The 14058-nt window shown below is 39.8% G+C and overlaps 1 protein-coding gene across 3 annotated transcripts in view; it reads right to left on the bottom strand.

The window, feature by feature from the left end:
• Positions 1-2428: 2428 nt before the first annotated feature.
• The window catches only part of EDA2R (ectodysplasin A2 receptor), a 49882-nt gene continuing 38252 nt past the window's right edge, over positions 2429-14058 (bottom strand). Inside the window, exons 2-7 of one of the 3 annotated variants that reach the window (XM_028126605.1) lie at positions 9100-9278; positions 8470-8555; positions 6070-6231; positions 4542-4546; positions 2983-3037; positions 2429-2811 (exon numbers count right to left, since the gene is read on the bottom strand). In XM_028126605.1, the coding sequence (XP_027982406.1) occupies positions 2429-2811; positions 2983-3037; positions 4542-4546; positions 6070-6231; positions 8470-8555; positions 9100-9278 (870 nt within the window). Of the gene's footprint in view, positions 2812-2982; positions 3038-4541; positions 4547-6066; positions 6232-8469; positions 8556-9099; positions 9279-14058 lie in introns of all 3 variants that reach the window. The other 2 variants (XM_028126606.1, XM_028126607.1) reach the window with 2 other exon arrangements.

Raw genomic sequence — 14058 nt, 5'->3', positions numbered from 1 at the left:
GCAGACCTCAGTAATTTCGCTGTCACTTCGAAGACCAAAGCTCTGAAGTGAGTTTGGCCATTGAGATCTAGAGATTTAGCCTTGGGCTTTAGAAGACCAGGCACCAGGAAGGGACAAAAGAGGCAAAAGTAGGAAGATAAATAAAAATAAAAGGAACTTTATGAAGTACCATTTAAAAGATCAAAAAGACATTGAGTTGAATCTCCACTAAAGAAGGGTAAGAGACCTATCTGTGGGGAGGAAGACCCTGGCGAATGGGCTAGCTCCAGAGTTGTCCCAACCAAAGATGTCTAGGAGATGAATGGGGAATCAAGGTGTCAGGCCTCCCCCAAGATACATGTAGAGGTGTGTGTGTGTGTGTGTGTGTGTGTGTGTATGTGTGTGTACTATAGAGGGGGGCAGTATGAAGGAGCTAAAAGGGGAAGGGTTAGATTTTGTCCCTAAAGTGCTAGGTAGACATATCAATATCTGTACTGTACTGAGAGGCCTCCACTTCAGGTCCACCTGACCAAGATGCAAGCAGTAAAACTCTACCCCATTCATTGGCATCCCCTCCCTTTTTCTCTATAATTAAGCTGAGCTAGGAACATGTCTGGTCATTCCATGGCCAAAGAATCCGGCTCTCCAAGCTAGCTATAATAAGGAAGCAATAAATGCTGCAGGTCAGTCTTGGGAAAATGGTAAAGAATCAACACTTTGGTGGGATGGGATAGGATGTGCCCCAATCATAGAGTACTGGCTGTTGTGGATACTACATCCCAGGCCCCTGCTACTGTTGTGTATAGGAACAAAGCAGGAGAGTCCAGAGAGAATGACTGGGCAAGGCTGCCAGAAGCCCAAGAGACCTAGGGAGGGAGCAGAGCAAGTTAGAAATCTGTGGAGCAATCTCATTAGTCTCCTGCTCTCATCTCTCAAAAAAAAAAAATAGTTTAGGTCAATGGTTGAAACATTAGAAACAGTAGAAATACATCGCTTAGCTAGGTTGATGATAGTTCTACCCTGTTCTATCTTGGTGAGACCATTCCTCATGAAGCTGGGTTCAGCTTTAAGCCCCACATTCTCTAGAGAAACACAAAATGGTACATTCCAGAGAGGAAATGCTATCTTTAGACCTCTTCAGGGCTGTCACAAGGCAGAGAAAGCAGATGAAGTCTGTATGGGCCACAGGACAGATCCAGGACCCATGAGTAGATACTACAGGGAGACAGAAGGTTTTTCTTTACATTGAGCTCCAATCTACCAGTCATAGCTGCAATACACATTGGGCAGTAGTAAGCTCTCTGACACTGTAAGTATGTGAGCAAAGGTGACACAAACATTTGTTGGGGATATTACAAAAGGAACTCAAACATGGATTGGAGGACTTGGAAGGGAAGTTGGGCTAGATAACCTTGAAGATAACTAAGCTGACTGGTTTGATAGCAGTGTTAGATTTCACCTACATGTTGTTCACATTTTCTTAGGTAGATGTAGGGAAGGGGGAGTCAGAGGGCCTGGACAATATCTTAGCTGCAGAAATATGGAAAAGGGCTTTAAAAGGTAGTTGGTTAGTTGAAAAGTAGGAATCTATCCACTCTCCTGCCTTATATTGTCTCATGCTACTTAAGCCTCTGAGAAAGTAGGCAATGGTCTCATTGATAAAGTTAGACAAACTCTGGAATGGAGCCCCCAAACTGGGCTCTAGCTTAATTCTACCATTGATTTGCTCTGTGACTTTGAGCAAATCATTTTCCCTCTCTGTCTCAGTTCCTATCTCTATAAAACGAGGCTGACAAACCCTGACCTGCTTACCATGAAGGGGTGTTAGATCAGACAAGTGTAGTCAATATGGAGGGGTATATAAATTGGACTGGGGCTGGGGAAGGAAAGAAAATTAACATGATTTAATATTTCTAATGCATTAGGCACTATAAAAGACGCACATACATTTCTTACTCAACCCTCACAAGAACTTATGAGGTGAGTAGTACTCTACTTTTTATAGTTTAAAGACCTGGGGCTCAGAGAGGTAAAAAGACTTACACAACGTTCATATAGCTATTAAGGAACAGAGGTAGATTTCAGGCTGCCAGATGGCAAGACTTACATATTTTCCCATTGTGTCATGGTGCTTGTACACATGAGCAGAGATAACTGAATATGACTATTAGACAGTGAGGCCCTGAGAGAGCTTGTAAAAGACCAGGATAGAAAGACCAGCATCATGTCAACCTGGCTACTTCCTTGACAATTGTAGGCCCAGAAATGTGATATTTAGCTGACAGACTCCAAAGATTAGCATAACCACTGTTGCCCCTCCAGTGTTTCTAGCTTTCTCTTCCTCTACCTCTAGCCCTACTGAACAACAGTATTCCAGAGGAAAATTCCTTGGGGGTGGTCCCCAGTTTCTGGTCTTTCTGTCCCACCTTTCCAGCTCACCTTACTAGAGTTAAGGGCTGGGGACTTCAAAGGGCATACTGAACTCCAGTCTGTCTTCAGAGTTTTCAGCTGTGCCCCCCCTCAAGGTCTCAGCTCCAGTATAGGAGGCTGAACTGGAAAACGTTTGCAGGTCTAGCTCTGTGCATTCGATGGGGGTGTGGACCCAGTGGGAGTGGCTCTCTGAGGCACAGGAGGCCATGGTAAAAGACTCCTGTGTGGGAAAGCCACAAGTTGAGCTGCAGTCATCATCCAGGATGGGGTTAAGTGGCTGGGTCTCAAAGATGCTTTCACTCAGTGGGGACTCAGGACTGGTCTCCTGGCCAGGTGGCATGGTGAAGAGAGATTCCTCTTCTGCTGCCTCATCAGCCTCAAACTGCAGCGAACCTCCTGCAACTTGAAGCAGAAAGCCACTGGGTCACCCAAAGGCAGGAGCTCCTTTCAGTGGAGCACTTGGTCCTGAGTACAAGATGGGCAGGGTCTGGGAAGTAGTGCTCCCCTTCCCCTCCCTGGAGATCTAAGTACCTAGCACCAGGCTGAGGTGGTACAATTGGGAAACACACTTACACTGGGGTATCAAATTGAGGCTACCTAGTGGTAGATCAAGAAAAAGGATCAATTTCTCCAGAGAAAGAGAAACCCTTTGTGGGCAGCAGGATTTTGACCCTCTTCTTCCATGATCCTTATCCCTTGGTGTTATGCCTGTGTGTTATGTTGTGTCATATGGCAAGAGGCACATTGCAGATGGAATTAAGATTATGGACCTTAAAATAGTGGTATTATCTTGTATTACCCAGGTGGCCCCAATGTCATTACATGTGCTCTTAAAAGCAGAAGAATAAAAGCAGAAGAGTCAGAGAGAATATCAGAGAGATGTGACATGAACTAGTTTTGAAAATGAAAAGGGGTCATAAGCCAAAGAATGCAGATGGTCTCTAGAAACTGTAAATGGCCCTCAACTGACAGACAGCATGGAAATGGGACCTCATCCCTATAACTGCAAGTAACTGAATTCTTCCATCTTTCTGAATGAACAAGGAACTGGATTCTCTCCTCCAGTTTCCAAAAAGGAACACAGTCCTGTGAACACCTTGATTTTGGCCTTGTAAGACTCTTAAGTAGAGATCCAGCTAAGCCTACAAAGCTTCTGATCTATGGAAATGGAGAGATAATAAATGAGTTTTGTTTTACGCCATTAAATTTGTGGTAATTTGTTACGGCAGTGATAGAAACGTAGTACATGCTTCATGCATAAGTCTGATACAGCATCAGGTTATAAACTAAGAGCCCACAGGATGTGTATTTGTTTGACCCTCTGCATTGTGGTTGTTTTATTTATTTATTTATTTATTTATTTATTTATTTATTTATTTATTATTTATTTATTTATTTTCTCATTCATTCATTTATTTATTCATTCATTCAGTATCTATGTATGTATTTTATTATTAGAATTCATCATCAGAGCTTAAAACTATCATACAGAAATTCAGATTTCTGGATTCTTCTGAAAATTCAGAAGATCTTAAAACATTGAATATTCCCCCATGGTAAAATAAAGAGAAAGAGAAAGAAGAAAGAAAACGAAAGAAAGAAAGAAGAAAGAAAGAAAGAAAGAAAGAAAGAAAGAAAGAAAGAAAGAAAGAAAGAAAGAAAGAAAGAAAGAAAGAAAGAAGAAAGAAAGAAAGAAAGAAAGAAAGAAAGAAAGAAAGAAAGAAAGAAATAAGAAAGAAAGGAAAGAAAGAAAGAAAGAAAGAAAGAAAGAAAGAAAGAAAGAAAGAAAGAAAGAAAGAAAGAAAGAAAGAAAGAAAAAGGAAGGAAGGAAGAAAGAAAAAAAGAAAAAAGAAAGAAAAAAGAAAAGAAGGAAGGGAGGAAGGAAAGAAGGAAAGAAAGAATGAACCACCTGGAGCTGAGTAGCAGATTCCCCTTTGGACAGGAGATGAACTAGCTCTTTAGTTTGCCATAGTCCCTACTCCTCTCTATTACACCATATATTGACTCTAATTCACACACTGATTTCCCTTATATGACTCCAGTATGCATGTTAGTTAGTGACTCCTGATAAACACCCTCTCCAAGTGAAAAAAAAAATCCTCTTTCTCCTTTGGAGACCCTGAGGGAGCTACCTGCCCTCATATCCCCAGAGAAGAGTACTTCATTATTATCTTGAAGAGAGGGGAGGAGCAGAGACAGGTTACCCATTTCTCCTTTCCTGAGGCAAGAGGAGGGACAAAAGCAACTCTCAGATGTTGCCTCATCTTCATCGTTTTGGGCTGCGGGGCCCAAATGTTTCACTGCCCATGTTTTATGCCCATGCCCAGGGACTGGGCAACAGCTTTCTTATTTGAGAAACTGGTTCCAAAGTCAGAAACAAGATGGTCCACCCTCAACCACAATGTTCCAAGATCCACCAAATAGTAGAGGAGAAAGAAGCAGAGCTTGAGAGGGGTCATAAAGGCATAACAGTGTTCCCTTTGTGCCCTGTAGCCCATGAAGTGCTAGATTCACCACTACTTAAGCCAAACCTATATGCTAGGCCTTTTATAGATTATCTGGCATGGCCTAAAGCCAAACTTACCCAAGGAGGTCTATGTAAAAGAGATCTTCCCACATAGAGAGAAGTTAAAAAAGTGATATTGTTTTGGGCCCAGTATCCAGTGGGCTGAAGAGGAGTCTGAGCACCAGTGTATCTAAGAAACTTTATCCTCCCCCTTTCTTACTAAATAAACTCTATTCACTAGCCTGGATTCCTGTTTAGGTGTCTCTGCCTAGCTCTCAGGAATTCAATGACACTAAAGCTGCACTGAACCTTAGTACTCTGGGCTCCTGTTTTAACCCGTTGCCTATTGCTGGCCAGCCCATCATCCTATCTCCTCCCATCTTTGCCTTCAGTGACCTGGACTTTCTGTCCCATAGTTTTGGCTAATGGCTAGAGTTGTGCTGAAAATAGATCACAATGGTACTCCTGACTTTAAATATGACCTTCCATCTGCAATTTCCATGGCAATCTCCTATGGGCTGGGTATGAGCTCTTTGGGTGTCAGTATTGTCTGGGGAAAAATGTCTGGGTCCACCAACTCCTCTGGAAACTGGGCTCTCAGTTACCCACATTTGGGATATTACTATACTGGTAACAGTTGCCCAAGACCTCACCCACTTTTATTACAGTCATGTCTCAAAATCAGCCATTCATCCTCCATTCCTGACAAGCTCCAGAATCTATACATATAAGTAGAAATGAAGAACTGGAAAAGAACTTAGAAACCAACTAATCCAACACCAACTCTCATTTTAAAGATTAGGGATAAAGAGGCTCAAAGAAGCTAGATGACTTGTCTAAAGTTGCATAGCTATATATAGGTTGATTTAGAACCTAGGTATCCAGATTCCTTCCCCAAAGTTTTTCTCATGATGTTGTGTTCCTTTATGAACCCCTCTACCTTAATGAATCAGGTTCCATAAACTTGCAGGGTTGGCTTCAGTTGTCTCTGAAGCCCCATGCTTTCTGTTGCCACCCACAGATAGTCCACCCCTGAAGTTTTTCAACACTGTAGGGAAGGCCCATTAATTCTCAACCCCAGAAAATTCCTCTCTTCTGCTAATCAGAGCCTTGCTCCTGATACATGTAATATGTGAAGCAGCTACCCTTACCACGCTGGCAATGTCTGTTGAAAAACTGCTTGCAGTAGAGGAAGAAGAGCCCCAGGAAGGCCAGGGTAAACACCACGAGCAGACTGCTCATCAGTGCAACAAGTGTGGCCTCCTGAGGGGGCACTGTGGGTACATCTGCTTTCACTAAGCTCAACTGGAAGGCACCTGTGAGACAAGAAAGTGGGGGAAGTCAGTCACTGTGGGCAGTCAATAGTCACCCTGACACTGGGCCTGAACTTCCTTAAGCCATTATCCTCTTCCTAGGACCTTCCCCAGTTAGGGCTGCTAAGCTGGTTTTAATTCTTTGTAGAGAAGGCAAAAACATAAAGAACAAAATGGAAGAACTTGCATATACTGTTGGTATGGTACAAGTTAATATAATTATTTGAAGATACACATATTTTATGGTGTTTCCATGTCACATCTAGTTATATAACCTAGAAAACTGGAAACAAACTAAAATTTTCATCAGTAAGGTACAGGATAAATAAATCATGTAATGATATAATATTATTATATAACTTAAAATAAAAGACCTGTATGGATCAATATAAATAATCCAGAAGGGAAAAGGCAAATTGGGTAAAGTGAGTAACTTGAAGTAATTTATATAAAACATCTATCACCAAAAAATACAAGTATTAAAACATCGGTGAAGGGCTTGGTAGAATCATAGTGCTCACCAATTATCCACATGCTTCCCTGCATTTCCTATACATCCTTGTAGTTAGGCCATCAGAGTACTTCTAGTCAATGGACCATGAGTGAAAGTAATGTGTGTCCCTTGCAGACTGAAGTAGTTAAAAGCCACTATGTCTCTTCCATATCTTCCCTGTTCCATCAACCTAGGAGCCACATGGTCTAGATGGTATAACCACAAGATGGAGGAATGTCTTTGTATAGTGAAAAATAAACTTTTGTTGTATTAAGTCACTGAGATTTAGGGGTTTGTTACTGCAGCATAGCCTACCAACAGGATGCATACAGTTTTTTTTAATATTTAAATTTGTATTGTTATGTTAATCACCATACATTACATCATTAGTTTTTGATGTAGTGTTCCATGATTCATTGTTTGTGCATAACATATAGTTTTATGACAGTGGTTACCTCTGGAGAAATAGAGAGAGAATGAAATTCAGAGAGGATCCAAAAGGGAATTCTATAGGGGTGCTTGGGTGGTTCAGTTGGTTAAGCATCTGCCTTTGGCTCCGGTCATGATCCCAGGGTCCTGGGATTGAGCCCTGCTTCAAGCTCCCTGCTCAGAGGGCAGTCTGTTTCTCCCTCTCCCTCTGCCCCTCCTTCATGATCTCTCTCTCTCAAATAAATAAACAAAATCTTTAGGAAAATAAAAGGAATTCTATTAAACCTGTGGAATCTTTGTTCTTTTTAAGAAAATCTGAAGTAAACATGCAAAATGTTAGAATTTATTAATTTTGGATGTTGCACAACTAACCTTTTTTAATAAAGATTTTATTTATTTATTTTTGAGAGAGAGAGAGAGAGAACACGAGCAGGGGGTAAGGGCAGAAGGAGAAGCAGACTCCCTGCTGGGCAGGAAGCCTGATGTGGGACTTGATCCCAGGGCCCCAGGATCATGACCTGAGCCAAAGGTAGATGTTTAACCAACTGAGCCACCCAGGCGCCCGCAACTAACCATTTTTATATTTTTCTTCATTTTAAATATTTCTACATATTTGAAGTATTTCATAATATAAAAATATCAATAATTTTAAAAGAGTGAGTATATATATAGATGGTAAATAGATAAAAATGATAGATAGAAAAATGGATAGTGGTATGGGCATAGACTAGATCCTAGTACTTCATTCAGGCTTTTACTATTCCTAAGCAATAGAGACTCCTTTAAACCTCATATTATCATCATCATTATCATCTATAAGTGCACAAATATAATTTATAGTGTTTTCTAAATCTATTAATTCATTAGACCTAGACAGCCATCTCATAAGGTATGAAGAATGGTGATTATCGGGCGCCTGGGTGGCTCAGTCGCTAAGCGTCTGCCTTCGGCTCAGGTCATGATCCCAGGGTCCTGGGATCGAGTCCCACATCGGGCTCCCTGCTCAGCAGGAAGCCTGCTTCTCCCTCTCCCACTCCCCCTGCTTGTGTTCCTGCTCTCGCTGTCTCTCTCTGTCAAATAAATAAATAAAATCTTAAAAAAAAAAGAATGGTGATTATCGTGACTTAAATTATTTTCAGATGATGTAAAGAGGGTTAGGCAGATAATGTATTGTGAAATAAGAAATCAAATGTTAACTGTTTCTCTTGTCAATCTGCTCTACAGGAAGGAGTACAGGGGGTAGGGGAAGTCTTTACTACCCTAACTTGCTACCACTCAATGGGTTGGAGGAAAACAAGAGAAGAGAACTGGATACACACACTGAACCTCAGAGGTGGGTGTCTGTCTTGTGCATGGGATGCACTCTTGGTCCTGCAGTCCTCCAATACGTGTCTTTCGGTAGAATCTATGGTCAGAGCAATAAGGAATGGCAAGGTAATAAAATAAGCAATGCATGTGGGGTGGTCCTTACTGAGACCATAAGCAACTTCTAAAAGTCTTGCCCTCCTGGAAGCCAGCACCCATCTGGAATCCTCATGAATGCTCTGCCTCTATGTCTGATTCTGAATCAGAGTCCCAGATGTTCCACCTCCTTCCCCATTAACCATACCCGATAGCTAAAAAGGGAATTAGTCTTACAAGAGAGGGGAGAAGTGCTTTGAAATCAACTGCTTTATAATCTACAGTGAGATTTATCTTGAATCTTGGGCCTTGGCTTAAGCATGCCAGCATGATGAAAAAGTTGTTAAGTATTCATCTGTGGCTGACCATGTGCTAGGCACTTTGTAGGCGGATCATGAGAAGACACTGCTTCTCTCTCATGGGAGCTTAAGCTCATCATGATATGAACAGTTAGAATACTTCAACTAGACTCTGAGAGGTAAGGATGAAAAAGACCTCCAAGGAATACAAAAGGTCCAGGAAAGCTTGGTCTCACACAGCAGGCTCACCTAGGCAGACAGTCCCCACAGACAGCATTAGAGGTAGCTGTGCAGTTGGCCTTCTGGATACGATTGATGACAGCACAGGTGATGCAAGTCTGACATCTATGGTGGCCCCAGCTGCTTTTGAATCTGCGGGGAGGGCAGGCTGTGCAGTATGCATCTCCACCTTCTCCATAACCACAATCCTGCAGAGAGACGGGAATCACTAACATTGCTCAACAGAAATTTGGAGAGGATCAGCTATGGGACAAATGGACATCATATACAGTAATGTTTTACAAACTGCAAGTTGCAACATATTTATGAATCATAAAATAAATTTACCAGTTTGAGATCAACATTGAAATTGAAAAACAAAACAAAATAATGATATAAAATATCAGAGTTCATATACTAATGCTAAGTATCAGTCAGCATAGGCTAGGTTATGCTAAGGCAAAAAGCAAATTCCAAATCTCAAATCTGTCTTAAAAGAACAAAAGTTTAGTTCTCACTCACCCTATTTGCCTACCAGAGGTCTAGTAGGAGCTATGGTTTATATTATTCTCACTGGGCTACACGAGGTGGCAAAGGCTTTATCTTTGTGTTGCCATGATTGGAGCATCAGGGAAAAGAGAACTTTGTGAATTGCCACTGGCTCTTACTTTCTTCCAGAAATGATCCATTTCACTTTGCTCACATGTCTTTGATCACACATATCATCTGATTATTAGTAACTACACAAGTAAAAGAAAATGCAATTCCACAATGTTCTAGAAGATGGGGAGGTGGAAATATTTGACAAATAGCCGTAATCACTACCAATACCTCAATATTGTTTTGTAAAACTTTTACAGATAAAATATATGCAAGTATGTGTTAGGTTGTGATAAAAAAAAATGTATTCCTTACTCTTGGTAGTGGTAAAAAAAAAATGTTTGAATGCCAGTGATATAGAGGAGAGATGAGTGATCCAGCTGGTTCTTGCCTCAAGTCTAATATTGACTTAGTGTGACTGTAGCCAGCCCCTCTCCATTTTTGAGCATCAGAAGCCCCAACATCTGAAGAGGCTGAAGTAGACAGTCTCTAAATATTCTTCCAGCTCTGACATTCTAAGTTAGGTACAAGGCACCTGCCTGATATATCATAGCTTTTTTCTCAAAATACAACTCTAGTCATCAGGGGATATTAACTATTTGCTAGTTGTGGCAGAATTCAGCTGATTTTTTGCCAAACTAAACCTCCTTTCTTCCTAAGAATACCACTAGCCAACATTCCCTAACCCCACTGTAGTTAGGGGGGTACAGGTGCCTAATTTCTAGCTAATGGAACATGGATAAAATGATGCATGCCTCTCTCAGGCCTGGCCCCAAGAAAACTGCCTGTTTTTGTCTTTATACTTAAATTAAATTTAAAACTGCCTTAATTTTATTTATACTGTGATTTTCTGGTACACAGTAACACCCAGAGAAATGTTGAAATCAATATATTAAAAATGACAGGACATCAGGAAAATGGAGGAGGTGACAGCTCCAAGCCTTCATTTCCTCATAGTAACAGAAAAGCATACAGAGGGGCACCTGGGTAGCTCAGTTGGTTGAGCATCCAGCTCTTGATTTCAGTTCAGGTCATGATCTCAGGGTCCCAGGATTGAGCCCCACATCAGGCTCCATGCTTAGCAGGGTGTCTGCTTGAGGATTTCCCTACCTCTCCCTCTGCCCTTCCCCCTGCCCATGTGCTCTCTCTCTCTCTCTCCTTCTCAAATAAATAAATAATTCTTTAAAAAAAAAGAAAAGTATGCAGAAATTGTCAGAATCAAAGTTGTCAGAACTCTGGGAAACAAAGATTTACAGTGATTAAGCAAATGCTGAACCAAGAAAAAAGACAACTTGAAAATGAAAGGAAAGTTTTATGCCATTTTTGTTTGCCTTTACTACACAAGTCTCCTGAGCAGCACCAGCCCTAAAGTGGAGGCAATCTTAAAGTGGCAGCAGCCTGTGTTCTTAGTGGGAGGCCTTCATCCCTAGTTCCAGAATGTATTGAGCAAAACTTATTCATAAATTATTGTGTATGACTGTTCTAACCTGTCTGTTGGCTACCTGAAAGACTGGTATGAAGTGTTCACTTCTGTTTCATTCAATTTAGAATTAAGACTGGAAAAGGGGTGGGCATTTATTTAAAAAAATGCTGCAAAGCAAACTAACAAACCACAGATATCTGGGGCAAGAAATTACGAACAAAGAAACATGATAGACTTCCTAACCTTGGAAGGGTTAGAAAAAAATGAGAGAAATGTGTTGGGAAATGAAAACATTCAGAAGCACCCATATATATGGGGGAATTTAGAAAGGCACATGCATTCCTAGGTCAAGAGACATGCTTATAAAAGGAGAAGACCCAAAGCTTACACATTGGGCTGATCCATAGGCTGAGTGCAAGTTTGGCTAATTGTTGAAGGAGTGTTTCAGCACAGACCCAATCTGCAAAGACTGGGAAAGGTGTGTGGGTTTTTTTATTTTATTTTATTTTTATTTTTTAAAATATCTGGCACTCAAGGAAATCTCTATCAAAATATTAGTGGGGCACCTGGATGGCTCAGTCCATTAAGCATCTGCCTTCGGCTCAGGTCATGATCTCAGGATCCTGGGATCCAGCCCCACATAGGGATCCATGCTCGGCGGGGAGTCTGCTTCTCCCTCTCCCTCTCCCCCTCCCCCCTGCATGCTCTCCCTCTCAAATAAATAAATAAAAATATTAGTTAACCATGATCTAAATAAACACAGACTAAATAACCATATATGGGAAAGAATACAGTGTTTGAAAAAGGATTTTGGAAAAACACCTAAATAAATGAACTAATATAGCCTTTAATAAATACAATTTTTTAAAAAAAGCTAAATGTGAGGAAGGAAAAAAACTGATTAACGTCACATTATAATGATTAGTTTTGAACAAAAAAGTGACAAAACATATAAAGAAACAGGAATGTATGGCTCATTTAAAGAAACAAATAAAATTGATGGAAAGTATTTCTGAGGAAGTCCAGACATTGGACTTACTAGACAAAGAGTAGAAGACTAATATCTTAAATATATTCAAAGAAAAACATGAACTAAAAAAATCAGAAATAAGTGTATGAACAAAATGGTAATATCAAAATTATAAAAAGAAACCAAACAGAAATCCTGGATCTGAAAAGTAAACTAACTGAATGAAAAAATCACTACAAGAGTTAAATAGCAGCTCTCAGCAGGTAGGAAAATGAATGAGCAAACTTGAGGACAGTTGAAATTATCAAGTGTGAGGAACAGAAATACAAAAGGAATGAAGAGAGTAAACAAAACCTAAGAGACACCAACAAGTGGACTAACAAACAATTGGGATTCCCAGAAGGAAAAGAGAGAAATAAAAAAGCAGAAACAATATTTGAAGAAATAATGGCTAAAAACTTACCAAATTTGATGAAAGACATTAATAAACACATCCACAATGCTCAATGAACTTGAAGTAGGAAAAATTCAGAGACCCATAATAAGACATATTACAAATAAGATGTACAGAGCCAAAAACAAAGAAAAAAATCTTGATGCAACAATAGAGAAACAACTTGTCAAGTACAAGAGATCATATTTTTCCTCAAAAAATATGGAAGCTAGAAGGCAGTAAGATGACATATGTGTCAAAAGAAATAGACTGCTAACAAATTATTCCTTAGCCAAGAAAAAGAATTCTTCAAAGATGAAGGAGAAATTAAAACATTTCTAGATAAACAAAACTGGGGCAGTTTAATATTACCAGACCTAAACTACAAGAAATGCTAAAGGGAATTCTTCAGGTTAAAACTGAAGGATGCTGGATAGTAACTCAAAACCACAGAGGGAAATAAATATCTCTGGTAAAGGTAAATACATGAGCAAATATAAAAGGCATCATTATTGCATTTTTAGTTTTTCACACCACCTTTTATGTCCTATATGATTTAAAAGAAAAAATAATAATAATTATAAATCTAAGATATTGGGCTCATAATTAATAACCAAAGTGACAATAATAACATAAAGGGAGGTGAGACAAAACTGTATAAATTAGAGTTTTTGTATGCTATTGAAGTTAACTTGGTATCAACTCAAACTACATCATTAAAATTCAGGATGTTAAAGGGAATCTGCATGGTAACTAAAAGGAAATAACTAAAAATATACACAAAAGAAATGAAAGAGGAATTAGTAAAACTCCTCAGTGCAAAAAAAATAACTAGCAAAAAAGGTAATAATGTAGGAAATGAGGGACAAAAAATGGTATAAAACATACATAAGACAAATAACAAAATGTAAGAAGTACTCTCTTATCAGTATTTCTTTTTCTCTCTCTCTTTTCAGTATTTCTCTTAATGTCAATGTTTTAAGTGCTCCAAAGGCAGATTGGTAGACTGGATAAAAAACAACAGTAACAACAACAACAACAACAACAAACATGACCCACCCATATACAGCCTACAAGAGATTAACTTTAGATCCAAACACACAGATTGTTGAAAGTAAAAGGATAAAAAACATATTCCTTGCAAATAGTAACAAAAAGAGATCTGGGGTGTTTATACTGATGTCATACAAAATAGACTGTGAACAAAAAATTCTATAAAAACAAAGAAGAGGTGGAGTAGTTAGCATGGCAGAGAAGTAAGGGGACCGTGGGCTTTCCTCATCCCTTGAAGACAGCTGTATTGAGGTCAGATCACTTAGAACACCCACGAAAACAACCTGAGGACTGGGAAAAAGATATCTATGGTTGGAGAGAGATAATGTGGCAGGTGTTGAGGTGCATGGAAGTGAACTGGGGGAAAGAAAAACTGGTGCCATGGAGGGGAGGGAATCCTTTCCATGAAGAGAGAAAAAGGAGAGAAAGAGAGAGGGGTTGCAAGAGTGCAGCATCAGGTTCGCACAAGAAGAAAAGCTCTCTGGACCAAGGAGTGGAGAGTGAGGGGTA

Source organism: Eumetopias jubatus, unplaced genomic scaffold (genome assembly GCF_037043125.1).
Source record: "Eumetopias jubatus isolate StellerSeaLion01/CBP00866 unplaced genomic scaffold, mEumJub1_p1.0 scaffold_11, whole genome shotgun sequence".
Lineage (NCBI taxonomy): Eukaryota > Metazoa > Chordata > Mammalia > Carnivora > Otariidae > Eumetopias > Eumetopias jubatus.
This window is presented reverse-complemented; position numbering and strand designations above follow the sequence as displayed.